The sequence below is a fragment of the Ascaphus truei genome, chromosome 6 (genome assembly GCF_040206685.1).
Source record: "Ascaphus truei isolate aAscTru1 chromosome 6, aAscTru1.hap1, whole genome shotgun sequence".
Classification (NCBI taxonomy): Eukaryota; Metazoa; Chordata; class Amphibia; order Anura; family Ascaphidae; genus Ascaphus; species Ascaphus truei.
Window position 1 is genome coordinate 69912364 of NC_134488.1, and position 15303 is coordinate 69927666.

Consider the following 15303-nt stretch of genomic DNA (forward strand, 5'->3'; position numbering starts at 1 on the left):
GATGTGTTAAGTGTTTATTAAGTCTGATACACACCCTAGAGGCCAAGAAAAATACAATTGTTGGCTACAATTTGGAATCATTTCCACAGTTTAAAAATGGTGTGTGTGTGTGTGTGTGTGTGTGTGTGTGTGTGTGTGTGTGTGTGTGTGTGTGTGTGTGTGTGTGTGTGTGTGTGTGTGTGTGTGTGCGCGTGCACTTGCTGATTACACAGTGACATCACACACAAGGGAGCAGCCAGAGGAAATGAAACCAACTTTATTGATAAGCTATTTACATGTATTTGCCTACCATGTATTGGCACTTTTTTTTTTTTTACCTAAATCTGACACCAAGTGTTTTTTTAATGTGAAACTTGGGAGGAGTTTAATTTCCTCTGGCTGCTCCCTTGTGTGTGAAGTCACTGTATAATCCCCCCCCCCCCCCCCCCACACACACACACGGGGGAAAGGGGAGAGAAAACACTTCCTTGATAAACACTTCCCCATTCAGAGGCCCCTAAGAAATGTAACTGGCCAACTATGGAATGTTTATTGACGTGCTCAGTATCATTGTAACTGAAGTTACAGTATTATAACTGTTCAGAAGTGTTAACTATTGCAAATTATTCCTACCATGGACAGCTACCAATGGGTAGAACAGCAATGTTAAGATGCCCACTTGACAACAGCAATGATTTGCTGAGCCTCACGTTTCATTTAATTGTTTTTATTGGATAATTATCCTGTGGCATTTCAAGGAAACACTCTGCACGTACACTGGGTGCGTGGAGCATTTGTGTTTTCCAAAAACAACTTTGTTATTCCATGCACAGACTCATGCAAAAACTTAGCTTTTAAGCAAATAGTTGCCACTTGAAGTTGACATAATTGACCGAGCAATTTACATGAATGTTTTCTCTGGGGAAGCATTCGAATACAAACAAGTTTTTTTGCTAGATTCTGTGCTAATGTTGGTGAAACGGGACTAGTGCAGATAAAATAATGTACAGGCATACCCCGGTTTAAGGACACTCACTTTAAGTACACTCGTGAGTATGGACATATCGCCCAATAGGCAAACGGCAGCTCGCGCATGCGCCTGTCAGCACGTCCTGAACAGCAATACCGGCTCCCTACCTGTACCGAAGCTGTGCGCAAGCAGGGAGACTATAGAGCCTGTTACAAATGCATTATTTACATCAGTTATGCACGTATGTAGACAATTAGAGTACAGTACATGCATTGATAAGTGGGAAAAAAGGTAGTGCTTCACTTTAAGTACATTTTCGCTTTACATACATGCTCTGGACCCATTGCGTACGTTAATGCGGGGTATGCCTGTATTGTGGAATCATTCCTAAGGGAAAGATGCTCTTAGCCTCTTTTACTCTATATATCAGGCCTGCACAATTCCAGTACACGAGGGCCGCAAACAGGCCAGGTTTTCAGGGTATTCCTACTTCAGCACAGCTGGCTCAATTAGTGGCTCAGTTATACTGAGCCACTAATTGAGCCAGCTGTGCTGAAGTAGAGATATCCTGAAAACCTGGCCTGTTTGCGGCCCTCGAGGACTGGAGTTGTGCAGGCCTGATATATGGGCTATTAAGGCAATAGTTAGTTAGCACTTTCAGGGCTCCTCAGCAATCACATGATCATGACATCACCGCAGTGACCCAACTGAAAGAGGAGGGTCCTCCTTTTCTGCTCAGAACGCGTCAGCGGTAAGTGCAAGTCCTCCTAGGAAATGAGCACAAAAGATAAGACATTCACTGAAGGGCACAAGGGCCTCCATGTGCCAGCCCTCACAGCGTATTTCTGTCTGTACTTTGCCTTGCTTTTGATAACAAAAAGGTATATCATCCTAGTGGTGAATTGCGGCAAGTTGAAGTTAGGACTACCTTTAAAGTCGGAAAACAAACATGCAGCGATGTTAACATGCAAAGAAACTGCCCTCCCCCGACACCCCTCTCCACTATAAATTGCTCTTATGGAATAACCGTGCATCTTCATTAAACACGCAGCCTTTTCATAATCTGAGTACAATGATTTCCCAGAGTGCAAGAGTGGGGCAAAAGTGCAGGATATGGTCTAAAGAAATCATGGGAAGAATAATGTCAGGAATTTGTGATACCTAACTATTGTGTGTGTTTTTGTTGTTGCCATTTTCAGTACTATGTGCATGTGTACAAAGTCCCCAAGGCTTGTCATTTGGGGAAAGTCAATAGAAAGTATTAGGGAGTAGTTGAACATACATATCATAACTGAATATGTTACATCCTGTCTCTGTTCATATTTGTCATAACTTTTTGTCTGAGGTGTCATTGAAAATGAATGAAAGCCGATTTCTTTCATATGAATGAATGATCTTGCTTATTAATGGTCAAATGCATATTCTAGGATCTGTAAGGAGGAATTGTAATACTGTAACTAAACATACACTGTGGTTTATTATATTTTTGTGTTTTTCTCAAACAATATCTATACACGGGTTGAATCCTAAACCCCTCCTGTACCTGGGATGCCTGCAGCATGTCTGCGGCAAAAGGGTTAAGTAACAATACTAAGAGATATAAAACATATTTGTAGGTCTAAAATGTTCTGCTAAAGAGCCATAAAAACTCTCCACATGTCAGAATCCATTATCCTTGATATTTAAAAATCTAATCTTAGCCGGCGAAACCCAGCGGTCAGCTTTTAGTTGTTGTTGAACCAAACTAATCTCAAGGAGACTCTATTCTACTATTACATGCTTAGTAAGCCTTTCTTAACAGAAGAACTGCAGTTGATTTCGCTTCTATTAGAGGGCTCTGTGGATTGACATGGTATATATTGCAAGATACAAAGGACACAGCACATATCCAATAGTAGCTCTGCTTATAATGAAAGCCTACCTCTAAACATCTGAGGGTGTCACATTTATTTTCATTGCACTCACCCTAAGGCTAAGGCCCCGCTCCCTCCGTCAGCACTCCCGCATTGCAGACAGGCGGGGCGCTGACAGACACAGACCGCGATATGTGGTCTGTAGGGAGCGGGAGCCGGAGCGGGAGGTGGGCGGGAGTGGGAGGCTTGAGCGGGAGGGGGGGCGTTGCTTGAGCGGAGGGACCCGCTACTCTCCCCTCCCTCCCTTCCTCCACGGGCTCGGGCTGGAGCTGCTGATCACAAGCCACACACACACACACTCATACACACACACACGCAGGCACTCTCTCACACACACACACACACACGCACGCAGGCACTCATACACACACACACGCAGGCACTCAGGCACACACATACACAAACACAGATAGGCACTCAGACACACACATACACACACAGACAGGCACTCACGCTGCTTTCCCTCCACACTCCTCCCCGCTCCCCGAAGCCTCCCCTCCTCATTGGCTCACAGCCACACCACGTGACGCGTCAACGCTAGGGATCACAATTCTCTTGTATCCCCTAGCGGCTGACGCGTCACAGCGTGTAGTGAGCTGTGCAGCCAGGGGGGACTGGGACCGGCTCGGGAGGATTCCCCTGCTGGTGGGGAAAGCCCGTGCAGCCGCCCGCGCCGCCGGGCGCAGCGGGTCCCAGCCCTTACACAAGAAACAGTTGCTTCCAGCTCGTAATTGGATCATGCTTTTAAACAAAAGGATCAACCTTGTACATACAAAGTGTCCCTATAGAAATTTGTTTTCACTGTCTAAAAAGCCAGGACTCCTTTCTTACACACATCAGTTACTCCAATAGATTTCTGGTTACATATTTCCCATTCAAACCTATTGCCTGACTCCGATAAACCCCGCAGAGGGAACTGACCTGCAGGGAAGAATTTGGTGACACTTTAACAATATCAGCTTGGTGCAATGTTATGTGGTTGCCAAATCACTCCATGGGAAATTTAGTACCAGGAACTGAGGGGTTGAATTATAATGACATTTTGGTAAAACAACACAATTAGAGAACGATGAGCAAAGTTGTGGTACTTACCAAATTACAAGTAGGTAGCCCAGTCATTTTCAACCGGGGTTCCGCGAGCACCCGTCAGGGGGTCCGTGGCTGCCAGGAGGAGAGAACTGGGACAACTCTCCCAGCTGTCCCAGGTGTGGCGGCACCCCACGCCGCCCGGTCACTGCGATCCATCCTCTCCCTGCTCCTGCTTGCACAGGAAGTCACATTCAAGTTCCAGCTGACAGCAGGGAGAGGAAGGATCAGGGATTTTTGCCACAACCCGGCAGCTCCCTTAAAGCAGCAGTCCAAGTTGCTGTTTTTTTTTGGGGGGGGGGGGGGTGTCACTAAATTGCAGTCAGTGCAGCAGAAGAGGACCAAAGATGCAAAGTTCTGTGGGGAAGATCATGTGACCAGGCAGTGAGTATATACAATTGGTGCACTGCTAGTGAGAGAGCAGGGCATAAAAAGGACTGTGACAGAGCCTGTTTCAGAAGGGGAAGGGGATGTGACTTTGTAAATGGTTGCTATAAAAACAAAACATGCTTGTTACATTATAATACATTAAAAATGTAATTTTTAAAAAAATCTACAAGTATTTTCTCATAGTACAGAACTGATTTATTTAAAAAAAAAAACACGTAGGATATATTTCTTATTCTGCAGCTTTAGTTAGTGTGTGTGTGTGTGTGTGTGTGTGTGTGTGTGTGTGTGTGTGTGTGTGTGTGTGTGTGTGTGTATAGATGGGGGGAGAGGGTTGGGGTTCCCCAGAATTTCACAATCTAATTCTGGGGTTCCTTAACCAAAAAAAGGTTGAAAACACTGAGGTAGCCTGTAGCAAAGGCAAATCTAATTATTTTCCCAAGATCACTCAGTATCCATGGTGAAGGCAGGACATGTTCACACTTTGTATTTAGGATGGCCAGACCATCCTGTACAGTATGTCTCCCAGATACACATGGGACTGTTCCTAGACTTATTTACCTCTACTGGACTACAGGCAGATCATGAGAGTCAGAATATTTATCAATCGTCCACCTAAGAACCTTTCTTCTCTGTTCACAGGTACTGCGATGGGAAAATATTTATAGGCGGCGTTATCATTAAGCACTTTGCTTAAATCATGTAATCTGTGATAAGCCTGGTGAGGTCTGATTGCAGAGTCATACTTATCTCTCTAGTGGTTTCCTTACTAATCACAGTTATCTTTTTCATATATTTCTGAGGTTGGCACAGAGATTTTCACTCTTTCCAGTCTCATAAATCATAAATATGAATGTTGCATCAAGCTTGAAAACAATCTCTTTTAAATTGATGCGAAGGTTGTAATACCCTTTAATGGGGCAACAGGAGAACTTTTCATAGATGAAACAGTATGTACAGAGTTTTTCAAACCTCAATAGTAAAATACTGCTAATACAAATTAGTGAATCTGGATTGGGGAAATCGGTATCCCGTCCCCTTTTTAAATATTCTCCTTCTAACTTGTCCTGTTGTTTGCCGGACTTGGAAACAGGCATAAAAAACACATTGTTATAATTATGATTATTTTTTCTAAATCGCACAAATACAGTATTTACATGGGAAGCAACAAAAAAGCTAGCTACAGATTACATGGTTATGATTTTTTTCCATCAAATGTGCGTTGTCTCCGTAATCCAAAACCAAAAGCAATCAACGCGTTTTGGTGAATCCAAAGCACAAGGTCAATAGTACATCTCTAAATGCACTTTGAGCCACTGGTCCCATGAGCCTTGGAGATATTCTGAATGTCACAATTAGTATTTCCGAGCAGTGAGACCCTGAGGGGAATTGAAATCAGCAGTGCAAATAAAACCGGCTGTGAAAATATCCATTATAGGAAATACCAGGATGTGCATAATGGGCGAAAGATATACTGAGCTAAAGATTGAAGCAAAAATTGGGTTAACCCTTTACTAATAGTAGATAGAGATCAATGTGTCACTTGCTTCTCTGGCAGCGGAGGACAAAGGAGATGACACAATCTGTCATCCACCAATTTGCACCATTACCAAACATGAAAACATGAAAACTCCTTATTTGAATTTCTTCCATCAGATCTCTTAGGCATGGGGGGTCAGCGCTGCCCCCGACCCAGCAGGTATAGTTGATGCCAACAATGCAGCAGTTACAGACGGAAACTTTGATAAATCCCATTGTAAAACTATGCTAAGCAACCCCTTCTATAACTGCTTCTAAAACCACGCCACAAATCACTTACTTCTGCAACGTTGACACACATTTGGCTTTGAAGCAAAGGGACCCATCAAAGCTTTTAGAATCAATTAAACGTCACGACGTCTGCAAACCCTTCATGCATACGTACACCTCTCTAATCTCCGATCATGTGCTACTTGTTTGCCGATCAGGCCCCTTTCCTACGCGTCAATACGATAACAAGGTGCTTTCCGGTGGAGGATACGTACATCTACATTTTAACACTGAGCAAAAGAACGGAGACTTTAAGTTACAAATTAGTAATGGAAAAAAAGTACAGTTTATTTTTCAATAAGAAAACACAGCTTTACTTAAATATACACAGTGGAAGAATATGAGATTGTTAACCCAGTAATTCAACATGTTTAACCCGCAATCAAGGGGTTAAAATAAGATTGAGGTAGAATGGCCTGCTTGATATACGGGTCTGGGATATCTAATAGTCCGCATTGGCTCAAATTGTTCTTTAATCAATACTTAAACTATAGCCAGTTCACTTAAAAAAAAAAAAAAAAAAAAAAATGTTTATCTCACATCAACTTCAAAAATAGCACAGGTAACAACTGCTCTTTTAATCCAAAGACACTTCTAAGTAAGTATTTTCTGTTATGATGTTGTCTCTTAACACAATATTGCTAACATTCTGTGTGTTGGAGACTGTTACTACACACTACAAAGTAGTCAGTGGTACTTACTGAGGTATTATCTGAAAGCGGCCTAGTATGTGGCTTTAAAAGACAGAATCGTGTTAGCAATGAGGTCAGTTCTACAGATGAATTACGGCATCATATCAATAGTAGCTACACACAAGATGAATATTTGCCATTGGCAATAACTGACTTGCTATAACTATCCACATCAGTGGTAAATACAAGGCTATCACAGTCCAAGCATTAGCTGAAAGCAGCATTCCCCCTCACTTTGCAATGGATAAATATATATTTTTACAGAATCCGAACAGAAATCTCACCGGAGCGGAATTGCATTACTTTTTCATGTGTAGGATGACAGGAAAATCAAGGACTGCTGCCAGAATCATCCAGTAGGAAGCTGCCATGTCGTGCTCTGACATTGTGGCTTCCTCTTGGCCAATGAGAGTGAGGCTTGTGTGGCAGCCATATTAATTCCCCAAAAGGGACCAGATACACCAGCATATAAATAGGTAAATATGTCTGGAAACAGGGGGGTCTCTGGAGATAAATATAATGCTGTTCAGATTCAGAGACAACCCGGGTTTAGATTAGAGATGGGACCGCTTTAATATTTGAATGAAATCAATTTAATGTCATAGATTCCATCATTGAGAGAGACGGCTGTGACCTTCACCCAACAATTTCTTTATCTGTAGTCATTAGGTAAACTGTAGATTTCAGCTGCAACTTGTGCTCTCAACCTTCTGCAGATTTGTGGGATCAGTTTTGCAAAAGAAAGATGCAAATGTGCAGTAGTAGTTACACCACCATGTTGTACAGTATAGAAAAATGGTTCCATTTACCTGCTCTGCAATAGCTGTCCCCTATACTGCACCATGTGTTTACACTCCTAACCAGATGCATGGGCGAGGGTACATTAATCGTCACTGATTTGTTTCATTTGCAAAAATAAGTTAAGCATAAATACTGTGGGATACATTTTACAGCATGTACAGGTATGATAGGATGGAACAAGACATCAAGGTAACCTTGACAACTACCCTCTAAAGTCTCACATTTACTGGAGAAGACATTTTCCTTTTTGACAAATATATTACAGTAACTTATTCCAGCAAATCTATAGAGACCATAAACTGTTTTTTACCTGTACAGCTACCCTCCTTTTCTTCAAAGCCAGCACTACAAGTACACTTTCCAATAGGGACCAGCCACTCCCCCTCTGCACTGCAATGCATCCTGGGTGGATTATCCAGGTCTACTTCTGAGTTATTCACACAGGTCCCCCTAACTTCCACGAGAGTCGAAAAGGCTGCCTCTGCCACCGTGTCCGGGAATACAGCCAGGTTTTGCACTGTGGAGAGGCACTTTTTATAATAGACACGCACGGAAACTAGGGCTACACAAGCCCCCACGTCCTGAAACCCCAAGTGGAAGCCTCTCTTGTTTAGGTGCCCAATCTCTCTCACTTCTGTGTTCAGTTTCATTTTGCGCTCCCCCAAATCCCCTTGTGTGAAGCTCTCGTCGGCTGCTATCGTATCGATCTTGGCATACTTGCTCTCCTTGATGGTTCTGCCCAGGTCGTTATCGGACTCCGTGTAGTAGAGGTTAAATGTCTCCTTGCATGTGCCCACGACTCCGGGAATGCTGTTACAGTCCCTCAGAGTGAACTTGAGCTCAATGAAGATTCTTTGGCCGTTCCGTCTCAGGATCCAGCCCGTTTGCAACCAGTTGTTCTGGTTTGGCTCCATCACATTGCAGACCTGATATGTACGTATGGGCTTATAGTTCTCATCAACGCCACTGATTTCCTCCCACTGGAATGTAAAATAAAGACGAGAGAGAAAGTCACATCCAACACAGCTGCACTTTCAGGGGCAAGTGTATGATTGTTATCAAGGCAAATATTGGGGAACTTCTTTTGTTTATTGGTATGAAGTAAAACTGAGTGTAGAACGTGCAATCATTGTACATATATCGCCCCACAACACACTGGGTGCCCACATCTGCCCATGTACTGCCCACAACTCTGAAGAAAATAGCTAGAATGCCATGATACTCCAGTGAATGATATCTCTTATTATGACGTTGCTACGTTTGTACCAAAACGTTCATCGTAATTACATGAAACGATTCACTGGAGTAGATCAGCATTGCAGAGATTTTGGTTGCTGGTACTGTATGAACACATTGTAACTACATAATGCAGACACTGAAATAATATATGATCCATCAAATTATTCCTACCGTCACTGCAGAGTTTGTGTGCAGTACTTTTTAGGTGTAATGACAATGTATCTGTCAAGTCTTTAGATTATGTTATGTATTTCCCATGTATTTTTTAAGTTTATTACTCTGTGTGCTCCAAGAAGGGAACTTGGGAAGAATGAACCAGAGACTTGGCTAGGTCACGTAGTCATCTCCTTTGCCCCAGAACTTAAAATCCGACTGTAAACTCTTTTGAGAAGTGGCTTACTGTTCCTCTGTACAGTGCTGTGGACACTGCTACAGAAAATAAATATTCTTTTTAATAACTACCTTCCAGAAGATGCCATTCTGTATGTCTGACACCCTTTTAGTGGATAAATACTATATCTCATTTTTGCTGAATCAGTCACTATCAAACCACCTTGTTCTATAAAATCTTCTCCTCTGGAGAATGCTTCTATTCTGAACTTTATGTATACCCTGGAGGCATTTCAAAGAATTTGTTATAACCCTCTTCATGCCTGGACTATAAAAAGCAGCTTACCCTGGGAGTAAGAGATGTAAGAGCAACTCAAGTTCAACCAGGTCAACGATGACAGGTACAACCTGAGCAAAACGCACTGTCTGGGTGGGATTTCTAAAGGTTATTCAACCCTATTGTGGGAGTACATTTTGACTTGCACATTACAGGTTTGAGATGTGTATCTAATTTTTCAAAAATAATAATACGATTTGACTTCTTAAAATGAAATCTTCCATTAACAATGATGTCAATTAAAACATAAAGGATTTGTTGTTTTGTTTTGTACCCTACCAAAGGAGCATGGAATAATCTGATACCGTTATCATTGGGATGATGGACAAAACAAGATGAACAATAAGTCCCCTCAATGAGTGTCAAAACATTTCAAACATTAAAAATAATTTAACCCTTTCTCCGTTAAAATTATTATACTTGTCTTAAGCGGTAAAACACAAAAGGTATCGATCAGCAAGATTTCACTAGTTTAATTAATCACTGCCATAAATTCCAAGAGACTGCACCTTTCCTAATTCCTATGCTGTGTTTTTGCCCCAACATTACAGTACCTACTAAAAAATATTTCACTTACTCCATTAGATGGGTGTGAGGTCCAGCCCAACTCCGCTTGTGATTCTTTGGAATCCAGCAAAACAACTGAAATAAAACAAACACAGAGAGGTGCTGTTATAAAGTAGACCTTTTGCCAGCATTACGACAAACCGTAGACACACATGAACAGTACAGTGTAGCAATTCTGATAAGCTCTGAGTTCCACTTAACCTTTAAACATTGCACAACACAACCACGCATTATAATTTCATCTAATGGGTACTCTCACAGTCCTAACTGTGTTACTTGTCTCTTCCATGATATGCTTTTAATGTCACAAGCTACCAAATTAATAATATTCACATGGTCCATCAGTCAGTGAAAAAGTCGGTATGTTTGCTAAGCTTCAATGAGTTTGATGCACCACTCATACAGTAGCAAGCATATGACTGGCTGATAAGATGTTACATATAAATGATGAAGTGGTCCTGAAAGCATCAGTTAGCCAATAAAATTATCACCATTGTCTGATGCTTACAAACTACATCTGTGATGGTTTGCATTATAATCCTTTTACATTAAAAAATCTCAGCAAGAGGTGCATGCAGCCCCAATAAAGGTACCCCCACTAGTCCCACCACCTATGACATTTCTCAATAGAAGGCATTATTGTACGTGAAGATAAAGGTCAATACTGTGTTAAGATTATTTGTTTGGTTTCTTGAGAAATGTTATTCAGACCCTACAAAACGTACCTCCAAAAGAATCCCATGAAATGATGGGTAGTATTGCATTCTTAGGCTACGCTTATAGTGCCGGCGACGGTCGCTGGAAAATCACATAGAGATGACTTCCAGCGATCGCGACCAATCCGTCGCTCCACGCTTACTATATCGCACGCAACAGCAGCAATGCTTTTTTTCCCGCGATGTCGTGCCGCTTTCGCGGCACTATAAGTGCAGCCTTACTCCTAACACATGGACTGCATACTGGGGTTCCTATATGAATGATTATATGATATGATTTGAAATGTTCCACTGCCCCAAAAGGATAGATACTCAGTGTTATGCGGTATGACAAAGGTAAAACATTACATGCTGTATTGGTGCTGCAGAAAACTAAGGAGAAGTTATTTATCAGTCTGCCACGAGTGCACCAGAAGCACAGACACCCTCACCTCTGCATGTTTTGTTGTGCTGTGCCTGTTTAGGCAGCATGTTTACTTCACATACAAGTGATTTGTGTAAAGGTAACACGCCAGCGGCAAATAAGCTAAATTAATTACAATGCAAAGCTGCTCATCAATACATGCAGCACACGTTCTTCCTATTTTGCTACATTTTCAATCACAGGCATATAAAGCGATGCTAGTACTGCTCCCAGTAAATCACTCCTTTTCCCAGTAGAATAACTTTTGTGACCCAAGAAATTGTTTAGACAAGTGCAAAAGTATTTTTGTCGAGACTGAAAAACCCAGATTCCTTTCTAGAGGCCAAGGTAAGACCAATCTAGGGGGCTAAGCTACTGGGCGCTCCTAATAGAATAAAAGTGCTTTTGTTAGTCCAATAAAACAGTATCACTCATACATATAAACAAAACAAAAACAGAACAAACTGCGCACTAACTGTGATAAATAGAGATAAAAATATTACAATAATATATTCCTATAGCCCATACCAAATCAATAAGGAATGGTGTGAAAAGTGCACTGAGTGGTTTAGAGGAACACACAATTATGTTCCATAAAGTGAATATGTGATATTTGAATTAAATATACATACAAAAAACTTAAAGCTGCAGTTCAGTCTTTTTTTTTTTTTTTTTTTTAATTCAATAGTTTCATGTGGGCAATCTCTAATTTCCTAAAGAACGGTATAGCTGCCAGTCAATTCGTTCTCCATGTATTGATCGGCGAAATTTGGCAACACCTTTAGATATGGGATATGTTTTTCCTCTGCTTCTGTCACTCAGTGGAAGCTCATGAATATTCATGAGCACTCCTGCATTGACATGTGCTGCTAGAGGGAGGGCAGGGCTGACAAAGGGGTGTGCCAGGGCTTGTGACAGGACATGAAGGGGCAGTGCCTTAGCAAATGGCTGTTAAAATAGAATACAAGAAAATTGGTCTTTCAAAGTTGTTTTTTTAAAAACAGAAAATGCTAAAAGTATTTTTTCTTACTACAGAACTGATTTATTAAAAAAAACACACATGCAGGATATTGACTGAGCTGCAGCTTTAACTCATTTGTAGAGTCTACAGCAAGTTAGAATGGATGGCTCAACATCACACAGGAAAGCATGTAAAAGAGAGAAACACAAAGCACACGACTCTCATAGGGTAAATAAGTACATCTATTGTGACAATATTAAGTGTGAAAAAATGCACGTACAAAAAGGTTATTCAAACAAGCAGGGCATGTTTAGGGTACATGTTACCACTCCAGGATATGGACAACTTGCTTCATAAGGATCTGCATGCACAGCCTCCGGTCCGGTCAGAAGCTGTCTCGTCTGATGCTGCAAAGTATCCAATCGTCCCTGACGAAGTAGAGTGATCTACGAAACGCGTAGGATTGTTTTTATTATTGCAGACACCCTCTCCTATATTTGTCACCGTGTTCCTGACCCCGTTCAAGCTACCAGCGGGACTCTGCTAGTATACGGCATGCCTTGGTGACGTCATCATCCCGATTTACTATCGGGATAGCACGCAGGTCTTGTTGTTCCTCGGTGGTTCCAGCCTGGGGGGTTAGCGGTGTAGGAGAGTTGGTTCCAGCGTTACTTCTGTGTAACCCCGTGGGTACTTTGTTACGGACACTGTTACTGGGGACGATTGGATACTTTGCAGCATCAGACGAGACAGCTTCTGACCGGACCGGAGGCTGTGCATACAGATCCTTATGAAGCAAGTTGTCCATATCCTTGAGTGGTAACATGTACCCTAAACATGCCCTGCTTGTTTGAATAACCTTCTTGTACGTGCATTTTTTCACACTTAATATTGTCACAATATATGTACTTATTTACCCTATGAGAGTCGTGCGCTTTGTGTTTTTTCTCTTTTACTCACTCATACATATGTTGTTGAGATTTTTTCTTATAGACCAATAAACAATAGGCAGATGAGAAGCTCATTCACTATTCCCCCTGCATGTACTTATTATTGAGAGTCTGATAGCTAAAACAATTAGGCTTTTCTGCTCTATCCCTACTGAAAGTGCCCTAAACCCAATGCAAGTCGATGGAAAGGGAAGTCATCTCAATACATTTCATAACAGATCTCATTGATGGAAGCTGTCACATGCTGGTCAGTTTGGATGAAAAAGGATATGGCACTGGTCTTTAATGTGGGAAAACCCAGTTCAATACCCAATTCTAGCTACGTCGTGACTATGGACAAGCGGTGTTGGGACATCATTACTAAGTGGTGCTAAGCCATAAGTCACCTTGTGGCCCATTTAATAGAATGGATTGTAAAGGACCTTATTGCTGAAGACCACTTAGTAAACATTGCCCTTTACCTCGCTTTACAGAAGACATAGAAAATAAACTGTACGTTCTTCAAGGCGAGGATTCATGGTGCGAGGGAGTTCTATTATATGCAGTGCTGCACACACAGGCTGTGCTATCTAACACTGAAATTATTAGTAATAAAATAGTTCTAAACATTGCCTCCAAGATTAGACTATTTTGTACCTCGCCGCATGCAAATGACACCTCAGACAACATACCTATTCCCCATTCTGAACTAATAACTTCCCCACTGAAAAGATAATACCAAAAATACAACGCTCCTTTTATTGCAATAGTGAGATACGGATTGTTTTCTTAACTCCCATCTTGCTATGCTTCACTTTGACAGGGGAGCCATGTAAGTTGTAAGTAAGCTATAAAGCAGAAGAGATGCTCCCTCTGTGCACTGGGATAATTTCAGTCAATGCATGTGTCGAAAAAGCCTTTGAAAGAATTCACGACTTATCCATTATTAAGATAGCATTCGCATGTGCTTCAAAAAGACAAGTAAGGAGCATGGACTGCATTCAACAACTTCCACAATAGTCTAGCCCAGTGTAACCTTTTTTTGGTTAAGGAATCCAATAATTATATTTTGAAATGTGTAACACACTATAAGAAACCATAATCCTCTCTAATAGCGCGTCTGAGATCAGATCATTGTAAAGAACCCCAACCCTCTAATAGCGCATCTGAGATCAGATGCATTGTAAGGAACCCCAACCCTCTCTAATAGCGCATCTGAGATCAGATGCATTGTAAGGAACCCCAACCCTCTCTAATAGCTCGTCTGACATCAGATACATTGTAAGGAAACCACAACCCTCTCTAATAGCGCGTCTGAGATCAGATGCACTGTAAGGAACCCCAACCCTCTCTAATAGCGCACCTGAGAACAGACTTGATTTTTTTTTGTAGTACAAGAACTACTGTTCTATATGATCAACACTGTATGTAATAACCTTGAGTACATTTCAAATTTTCTAATAAATCATTGAGTGATTTCAATCTTCGTATTTCCAATGAGTGCTGGATACCATTGTGTATAATGTGATTGGGGTTCCCTATGGCCTCTGTGACACCACATCTTATATGATCAACTTGTTCTCATTAAGTATGATTTTGATGGTGCTGTTTTACTTACAGTATGTGTAAATTATAGACTAGATGCTGCTTCTGTTAAATGCAAGATAGATATTCATACCCAGGTCCTCATACCAAAACCTCAGTCCTGCATGTCCATTTCACTGTTAATCTTGAGTTTGTTGGTAGGTATGATTGAGATGTGCTTAATATAAATCAGTCCAATATACAACTAAGTTTGCAATTTGTTATAAATAACATTGTCTTCTGTTTTATTTTCATCAAATCTATATTCTGCTGTAGTGAAGGTTGTGGTGTGAAGCTTGTGTTTTCGACAGATGGTACGAAACAAAAACCCGTACGTTTCAAATATATATATATAATCTATCTATCTATATACACATACTTATTGACAACATTTGTCACGCAAAGTGCTTTTTATCCAAATAAAGATACAAAATAATGGTCATTTTCCCTAACATATTTGACAACAAATGCAAACATCTAATTTCCCAGTTACCCTGTGATGGTTTCTGCAACTTCCAGGGTTTACTCAGCACTACACATAAATTGGGGTACATGCTTCAACGCAGTTAGGTCCCTAGTCAATATGTTGTGAAAATGTTT

General features: G+C 41.3%; 1 protein-coding gene across 3 annotated transcripts in view; it reads right to left on the reverse strand.

The window, feature by feature from the left end:
- Positions 1–15303, reverse strand: part of EPHA10 (EPH receptor A10) — a 304331-nt gene that overhangs the window by 260909 nt on the left and 28119 nt on the right. For all 3 annotated transcript variants that reach the window (XM_075604750.1, XM_075604752.1, XM_075604751.1), the window contains exons 2-3: positions 10121–10185; positions 7948–8617 (exon numbers count right to left, since the gene is read on the reverse strand). In XM_075604750.1, coding sequence (XP_075460865.1) covers positions 7948–8617; positions 10121–10185 — 735 coding nt within the window. The remainder of the gene's footprint in view (positions 1–7947; positions 8618–10120; positions 10186–15303) is intronic.